At 48.9% G+C, this 8,904-nt stretch overlaps 1 protein-coding gene across 1 annotated transcript in view; it reads left to right on the top strand.

The window, feature by feature from the left end:
• Positions 1–6,776: 6,776 nt before the first annotated feature.
• TULP1 (tubby like protein 1) overlaps positions 6,777–8,904 on the top strand; it is a 14,854-nt gene continuing 12,726 nt past the window's right edge. The window contains exons 1-5 of the mRNA XM_010848728.1: positions 6,777–6,823; positions 6,922–6,973; positions 7,344–7,422; positions 7,682–7,849; positions 8,512–8,661. Coding sequence (XP_010847030.1) covers positions 6,777–6,823; positions 6,922–6,973; positions 7,344–7,422; positions 7,682–7,849; positions 8,512–8,661 — 496 coding nt within the window. The remainder of the gene's footprint in view (positions 6,824–6,921; positions 6,974–7,343; positions 7,423–7,681; positions 7,850–8,511; positions 8,662–8,904) is intronic.

The following is an 8,904-nucleotide window of genomic DNA, read 5'->3' as shown; positions in this document are numbered from 1 at the left end:
AAAAAATGAACATTGGATGGGAAAAAAAGGAAACGTTTTTGAAGAAAAAGTCTCATAAATCGCCTGTCAAATAGTGTACCTGCCACAGGCATACACCACATTGGAGACAAACGGACTTAGAACAACAGCCAGGCGGCTGCTCCACCAGGGTAGAAGAAGGCCACATCTCCTCCCTGAGCACTAGGTGGAGAGACAGGTGTTTAAGGGCCCACTTGTGCCAGAAATCTGGATCTTTAAACACTAGAAACACTAGAGTCACATGTTGCAGGATCAAGACAGAATAAGAAACAGGCGGGGTCTCCCCTCCCCATTCACAGCATCCAAGACAGTTCTTTGTCTCTCTCTCCCCATTTAGTTACTCATCACACACCGTGGGCCCTGGAGAGACAGCTGTGAACAGAATGGACAAAGTCCCTGGCCTCAGGGAGCTTTTCTTCATAGCTCCTGTGACATCATTCAGAGACGTGTGGGGAACTACCCAGTGGGGAGATAGTATCCTCATTTCTCGAAGGCCTGTTGGAGACGGTGCTGGGCTGAGTGGTTCTCAGAGTCAGGTGGGCATGTGAATTCCCAGAGGCTATGCTAGAATGCTGAAGGCTGGGCCCCAGCCCAGAGCTGCTGATAGTCAGAGGTGAGGTCTGTGCATCCATGCTTCTAACGTGTTCCCCAGTAATGCCGAGGGAACCATTACTGTTCCCCAGTAATGCTGCTGGTCCAGGGAACCTGCTTTGAGAATCACTGCTTTACTGCAAGGAGTAATTTCAAGCATTTCAGAAACCCTAGTAATATTATTTGTCATGTTCTCCTTTTCTAGAGGAGACATCAGTGCCCCAGTTTTATTCTCTGTGCCTCCCAATAACCTCATCTCACAGCCTGTGCATTCCATGAGGAAAAAACCAAGCTGGAACACCATTTTCAGCTCCTTCGGCCAGCGCCCAACAGTCACTAGGGCTTCCTTCAGCCCAGGCTCTGAGCTCAAACAGCTGACCTGAATCCTGCTCACTCCCGCCTGTCCTCCTGTGAGACCCTGGACAGTGGCTTAACCTTCCTTAGCCTCTGTTTCCTTATCCAAGAAGCAAGGCTAAGACTAGGACCCTGGGGACTTCCCTGGTGGTCCAGTGGCTAAGACGCCAAGCTCCCAATGCATGGGCCTGGGTTTGATGCCTGGTCAGGGAACTAGACCCCACACGCCGCAACTAAGAGTTCACATGCCACAGCTGAGAACCGATGCAGCCAAAAAAAAAAAGACTAAGACCCTGGCACTGCAAGGCTAGAGCTCACTGAGAGAAACTCCCTTCTAGAACAGTCTGCCAGGGGCTATGTGACATCAATAGCACCCTGACGGATAAAAGAAGCCCCATTCTTCAACAAAATAAAGCTGACAAAAATCGGCCATTTCAAAGCTAAGACCTATTTTCTATTTTCCAAGAGCCTGAACACCGGAGGCAGCTGGAGTTTCCTGGTTTCTGAAAAGCCCACCTGAATGGATCCTTTCACGATACAAATGTATTTTGCCAGATTGAGAAACTGAAGCTCAGGGCAATAGGCTCTAAGCAAGGGGGATAACTTCCCCAAGGTCACCCCGCTGGGACATGGAAAAGCAGGACGCATGGGTCTGTTTCTGGGTAAAATCTCCAGCTCTTAACCACTGCTTCAGACTTTCTCCAAAATCCCCTCTTTTCTCCTTTGCACCACACAGGCTGAGCCAGGGAGGGCTGGGTTCGAGTCTCTAGGACTGGGCCCTACTTTCCTTATACATAAAGCACCACACAGCTGACCTTGATAAGACATCGGTTCTATGCCAGGCACTGCACTAAGCACCGAACGTGGATCAATCCATTTGCTTTTCACAACTTCCATAAAGTCAGATACAGTTATTGTCACCACTTTACTGTCTAGAAAATGGAGAGGTGAACTCATGTGCTCACCTGCCTTTCAAAGTTTCCACAGGGACTAGAGATAACACAAGTGAATACCGCACACCTAGCAGGCGCTTGTCCATGGAATGGCTCCACCAACCACCAGCGGTGTGACCTTAGACAAATTACTTAGCTTCTCTGAGCCACAGACACACAAGTGTGCTATAAGAATCAGCTGAAAGCACTGGGAACAACGCCCAGCACATGGTAGGAGTCGTTATTGATCAGCATCCAAGTCATTGGTGGTAGCAAATCTTTGTCTTCTGAAAGTAGATTTAATTTTAGGAAATAGCTAAAATTCCAGTGGAATTGAGTCTGGTGACTAATGCCAATGGTCAAAGAGAAATGTCATTTTTAGACCAGAACAAAGTGTAGTTACAAAGTCTCAAGCTTGTTTTTCTTTGTGGAGAGGCTTGGTGTTCTGGTGTCAGAGCAGAAGGTACCAGAAGATATGTGTTCTTTTAAAAAAATTTTTTTGGTATTTATTTGAATGTTCCAGGCCTTAGTTGCAGCATTCAGGATCTTTTTTTGTTTTTTTTTTGTTTTTTCTTTTAATTGCAGCATAAGAACTCTTAGTTGCGGCATGTGGGATCTAGTTTCCCGACCAGGGATCAAACCCAGGCCCCCTGTATTTGGAGTGCAAACTCTTAGCCCCTGGACCACCAAGCAAGTCCCTATGTGTGTTCTTGACATGAATCTTATCACTAAACTCTCATTTTCAGCAAAGTCTTAATGGCCAATCCTAAACCTACCCATCCTTGGCCCAAATCTAAACACTGACCCATCTCTAAGTTTCACACACATCTCTAAGTTTCCCACTGTGAAAAGTGAAAGTGAAACTCACTCAGTCATGTCCAACTCTTTGCAACCCCATGGACTATGGAATTCTCCAGGCCAGAATACTGGAGTGGGTAGCCTTTCCCTTCTCCAGAGGCTCTTCCCAACCCAGGGATCAAACCCAAGTCTCCCGCATTGCAGGCAGATTCTTTACCAGCTGAGCCACTAGGGAAGGTCCCCAACAAAACTCTGAAGATTCTTTTTATTCTTTTCTGTGTTTCATTTGGCTATTTTCTGCTTCTATCATGATCTGGACCCAGACTAACTCTCCAAGGATTAAAAACATGTCACTGCATTCAAAGTGTACAAAATGTGAATACGTTCTCCTTAAAGTAACTAAGTAAATGTTAAACTTTTTAATTAAAATTATTTTTCATGTATGTTTCGAAAAGTGACTTTTCCTCGAATATATTCAAAATGATATATTAAAAGTTGAAGGCAAATATAGTTTACACTTAATAAATATCCCCCAATTAATCAAATTTAAATGGTTTTTAGAAGTTTTAATTTCATCTTATTTAACACTTTTAGGAAAACCGGACTGTTCTTAAAATATCATCCAATTCTTCATCCAACATGAAGAATTGCTACCATGCTTCACAAGTCATGTCCAGACTTATGTAGGTACACATTGCTGTGAATTAATACTCTGTAGTGTTCCTCAGCTGCCGCGTGCAAAAGGCACAGAGACAATGCTGATTCAAGAGACCCTTCGGAACAGGAAATAAAAGCAACTAAATGGACACTTTGTTATGTAAGTGTTGATCACAGGCATGCAACCCAAGAGGAGAGATCTGAGAAGTGAATTTACCTTTTCTTTCAAGTTAAAGTTTCTGCTGCACAGATTTGCCCCCCAACTCAGAAGCAGAGTCCATCTCTGGTGTCGGCCAAAGCTCAGCCCACACACCTCCTACAGGCGGGTTCAGGAATCTTTGCTTTTGAGAAGAGTGGGCAAGAGAGAAGTGTCTCTGGGACCCCAGCAGGGTTGGAACCTGAATGTTTAGGGTTACAGCCCGCTGAGCCGCAGGCTCCCCATGGTTCTCGGCTCGGACATGTTTGAGGTTAGAGATTCCCTCTGAAGGGTGGTTCTTAGGCTTAAGTCCTGGTTGAGGCGGCTGTGGCTCCCACTGCTACATTATGCCAAGTTCTTTGTTGCTTGGAAACATGTTCTTAAGTTGTGCCCTTTACCTGGAACATTCTCTTTCCCAGTCTTTGAAATCCTTCAGGTCTCAGTTTAAAATCCCCTTCTCAAGGACTTCCCTGGTGCCCCAGTGGCTAAAGCTCTGTACTCCCAATGGAGGGGGCCTGGGTTCCATCCCGGGTCTGGGAATTAGATTTCACAAGCTGCAACTAAGACCTGGCATGACTGAATATTTTAAATAAATAATTTTTTTTTAATTCCCGTCTCAGCCTCATCTATCCTCTAAATCCAGACTGGTCCCCCCTGCTAGTCTCATGGAACCCAGTTCTTTCCTTTCCTGGCAGTTATTAGAATTAATAATAATGATATCATTATAACTGGGCTTCCCTGGTGATTTGCATATTCATGGCTTTGCTCTCTTCCATTTCTCACAAGAATGGAAGCTCCATGAGGGCAGGGACCACATCCTTTTGTCCATCATTGTATAACCAGTGCTGTTTGGCACAGAGTTGGTACCCAGGAAATGCTTGCTGATGACTCTCAGCTGTGAGTTTCCTCACCTTTAATATCAAGGTGTTACTATCTGCCTCAGTGGAGAGAGAATGGGAACAATGACCTGATGCACAGTAGCTGGTCAATAAATGCTGCTCCGGTTATCACACATTCAGAGGCAGATGAGGACTGAGGAATCTTAGCAGTGGGGACTTAAGGGCTATTTACAACTGAGCGACTTCACTTTCACTTTTCACTTTCATGCATTGGAGAAGGAAATGGCAACCCACTCCAGTGTTCTTGCCTGGAGAATCCCAGGGACGGCGGAGCCTGGTAGGCTACAGTCCATGTGGTTGCAAAGATTCGGACACGACTGAGTGACTGAGTGAGGGTTGGATGGATTTCATGAAACGGCTGCAGCAAAAGTATGGAGGAGAGGAAGCACAAAGGCAATAAGTAAACCTACGGGGCTGGATGGAGAGTAGGGTTTGAGACAGCCCTGTAGTGAGAAAGGCAGACTGGGGCCAGGTCAGGGAGAGCCCGGAACACCAGCCCAGCGCATTTAAACCTGATCGTAGGGACACAGTGATGATTTTGGAGCGAAGGTGTGAACTGAAGAAGCAGCATTTTAGGAAATTTATGTATGGCAAATTGGGACCAGGTGGACCAAGGACGTGGAGAAAAACAAAAAGACTGTTTCATTCAAAATCCATCTAATCATTATGACCATATAAAACATAAAAGGGCTAAAAGCAAAAGCTCTGACAGGAGACAGTTCTGGTTACCATCTGGCCGATACTAAGCAGGTCACTTCATTTCTCTGGGCCTCAGTTTCTCCACCTATAAAATAGAAATAATAATCTCTACCTTACGTATATCACTGGACTATTGTCCAGTGAAAATCAAATGAAATAGGGAATTCCCTGACAGTCCAGTGGTTAGGACTCAGCACCTTCACTTCTGTGGCCTGGGTTCAATCTCTGGTCAGAGAACTAAGATCTCACAAACCTTGTGGGCATAAAAGGAAAAAAAGTGCTAATTTACTGATGCAAAAAATGAACCCCAACCATGTACCAAGTTGTGCTGTAAATGCTGAGGAAACAGAGATGAATCCAAAGTGCCCTGAAAAGGGGCACATAATTACCAATTTTTTGTCTTTTTTTTTTCCTTCTAATTACTGATTTTTGAGCGTTTACTGTATGTGGCTTTCCACCTGTCATCTCATTTCATCTGCACACCATCCCTACCAGGTCAGTGCTGTTGTTAAACCCATTTCATAAAATGAGGAAACGGAGGCTCAGAGAGGTTGAGTCAGTCACCCAAGGATGTTCAGCTCTTAAGCAGCAGAGTTTAAGGCTTGTGCTCAGGGCTGGCTGACCCATGCCAGAGACGGCTGCCTCCCTCCCAGTGCTAGATCTTTGAATACATCTGTTTCCAACCCTTAGGTCTCTACCTTGCTGTTCCTTTTCCAGCAATAAACCATCCCACCTTTTCTTTTTTCTTTTTTTTTGACTGCAGAACTCCCCTCCCCTTTCAAGTTTTAGATCAGGTTTCAGGAAGCCTCTAGGACCCCCAGTTGGGCCCCTCTTCTGAGCTTCCTCTGCACTTAGCCAAACCTCTCCCATGATATTAATCATACCAACACTATATTCCCTTGTCTCTAAGCTTTTTAAAAAGCACGTTACAGGACTTCCCTGGTGGTCCAGTGGTTAAGACTCTGCACTCCCAATGCAGAGAACATGAGTTCAATCCCTGGTGAGGAAACTAAGATCCCTCACTAAGATCCTGTGTGCTGCATGGCAAAAAAAACAAAACAAAACAAAAACTAGCTGAATCAACAAAACTTAAAAAAAAATTCGTAAAAATTGACTAAAACATATTTTAAAAAGCATGTTCCTTATCATTAAGAAACATTTACGTTTACACCCAGAATATAGGCATATTTCTTTATAAAGTATACACACATGCATGTGTCAATCCATATATATTAAATATTAGTAAATCTTGATTCTTTTTTTACGAAAAATGAAGATACATACAGGATCTGATCTCATGTTTTCTTCCCATGCCCCATTTACCACCACCAAATTACAAATCAGCATCTCTAAGTCAAAGCTCAGGGCGTGGGGGGACCTCGTACAGGGACACCAACCTTCAGGCTGCTGGGGATCTGAGATCTTGTGAGTTCAGCCTCTTCTCTTAGTAGGCCACGACGCGGGGAGGGGGAGGGTACTCTGGGCAGAAGCCCCTCCCACAGTCCTGCCACCCTCGGGAGCCTGCAGGAGGTGGGGGTGAGGCTGAGCCTGGATTAGCTGGGGCCGGGGGGCAGGGAAGCTTCTAGAGCTGCAGGGTGGCCAGAGAAGTGGGTGCAGCCAGGCGCGGGCACCATGCCGCTGCAGGACGACACCCTCCGAGAGGTGTGGGCCTCAGACAGGTCTGGAAAGCCCCCACTTCACCCTACCTGAAGCCTGGTGGGGGGCTCAGATGGAGGGTTTGGGGAGGGAGACAGGCTGATTCCTTTGCTACCCTCAGCGGACACGAGGAGGAAGGCCGGAGCCCTGAGGTCCAGCAGCGCACCAAGCAGGTAGGTCACCTGGCTTGGGGAGGAGACAGAGGGCCCCCCCACGCAGCACAGGGGATCTGGGAGCGAGCGGGGCAGCCTCTGGGGGTCCTTACTTCCCTGGAAGTTTGGGCTTTATTTTGTTCTTGCAGGAAAGGGGTGTTTGGGGGGGGCATGGGGTGTCGTGAGGAGGAACCTGGACTTTGGGACATTGGAGGTGTCCATGAGACATGGGAGGGAGTCATCCATCGTGCCCCAGGAAGGGGCACAGTTCCCCTCCCGATAATCCGCGGTTATTTCTGGCGGCTCAAGGGATTAGAAGGGTGATGGGCAGCCCTCAGAGTCCCCCCGCCCCTTTCCTTCCTCTCCCTCCTCTTGACCCCCCACTCCGCAGCGACAGAAGTTGAGGAAGAAAAAGCCAGAAGCCCCAGAGGCTCCCTGCCCCACAGGATCCAAGCCCTGGAGACCTGGAGGTGGGCTGGGGGTGGGAGGGCGAGTCCCGGGGCACCCCCAGGATGAGGGTCCCGTGAGGGAAGGCCCGCAGGCGAAGAACGAAGGGGAGGGGGGTGAGCTGGGGGATAGGAAGAGCGAAAGGATGAATGAAAGCCGGGAGAGTGGTGTCCAAAGTGAAACAGAGCCCCGGGGAGCCCCCAGAGTGAGGAGCCTGAGGGGGCGCGGGCACCTTCTCAGGAAGAGGTGGGGGTCGCTCCTGACCCGCGCATCTCGGCTCAGCCGGGCGGAAGGGGAAGCCGCGGGAGGAGCCCGCGCAGGGACCGGCTGAGGCACGGGCAGCGCAAACAGTCTACACCAAGTTCCTCAGGGACCCCGAGGCCAAGAAGCGCGACCCCCGGGAGACCTTCTTGGTAGCCCGCGCCCCAGACGCCCCGGACACGGAGGACGGTGAGCGAACCCCGAGGGAAGGGGGCGTCTGGAGACCAGCAGGGGAGCGGGCGACTGGAGAGGAGAGGTTGGACAGGAACAACAGAGGGAGAGAGGCAGACAGCTGGGGAAAACAGCGTCTGCATCCTCGGCCTTGGCTCTGAACTAGGAAACCCTTTATGCTCGTGTTCTTTTCCCCATTTTCCGGATGGGGAAACCGAGGCACAAAGGAGTGGTTAAGAGCTCTGCCTTAGACCAGGACTAGGGGCAAGGGAGAGCTCAGATGGGTCTGGCTGGGAGTTAGAAAGAGAGACAGACCAGGGTAGGGAGAAGCAGAGTGGGAGAAGCAGGCACGTGTCTCATTAGAAGGGATGGAAAAGGGGAAACTGAAAGATGCCAGGAGGGTGTGTGACAGCCAGAGAGAGAAGGGCCTGCAAAGAAGTGCATTTTCCCAGAATAGGATTGCCAAGCCCCCAGCGTAACCCCGACTCCAGCTCTCGTGTGACTTGCACGCTGTGGAAGACTTTGGGGTCACCGCATTCTTTGAGAATCTTCCTCCTGTTTCTGTTCCAGAAGGGAGCCTCCTACCCTTGGCTCCTTCACTGCCTCCCAGAAATCTGGAGAGACCCGCAGAGATTAGAGGACCCACCCCAACCCCCATATTGATGAATTTCTACCTACAGGGGATGAGGAGGAGGAAGAGGATGACCTGGAAGATGAAGACGAAGAGGAGGAAAAGAAAGAGAGAGTCCGCCTGCCTCCCAAGAAACCCCCCAAAGAGAAGGCTTCTACAGACATCAAGGAGAGGAAGACCAAGGCCCAGGGTCCAAAGGGTGGGTGTTGAGGGTCCAGAGGGGGCAGAAAGACACACAAAACTGGCCCCAGAGGGGCCTGGGGGTTCATGGATGTGCAGGGGTTGAGACATCAGAAAGCTACCAGGTGCCTGGACCCAAGTGTTCCATCCTTTGGTGATTTCTTCCCTCTGCATGCTCTATCGGAGAAGGCGATGGCACCCCACTCCAGTACTCTTGCCTGGAAAATCCCATGGACGGAGGAGCCTGGTAGGCTGCAGTCCA

The sequence above is a fragment of the Bison bison genome, unplaced genomic scaffold (assembly GCF_000754665.1).
Source record: "Bison bison bison isolate TAMUID 2011002044 unplaced genomic scaffold, Bison_UMD1.0 scf7180017864270, whole genome shotgun sequence".
In the NCBI taxonomy this organism is placed as follows: Eukaryota; Metazoa; Chordata; class Mammalia; order Artiodactyla; family Bovidae; genus Bison; species Bison bison.
Note: the sequence above shows the minus strand (reverse complement) of the source record. Positions and strands in the feature narration are given on the sequence as shown.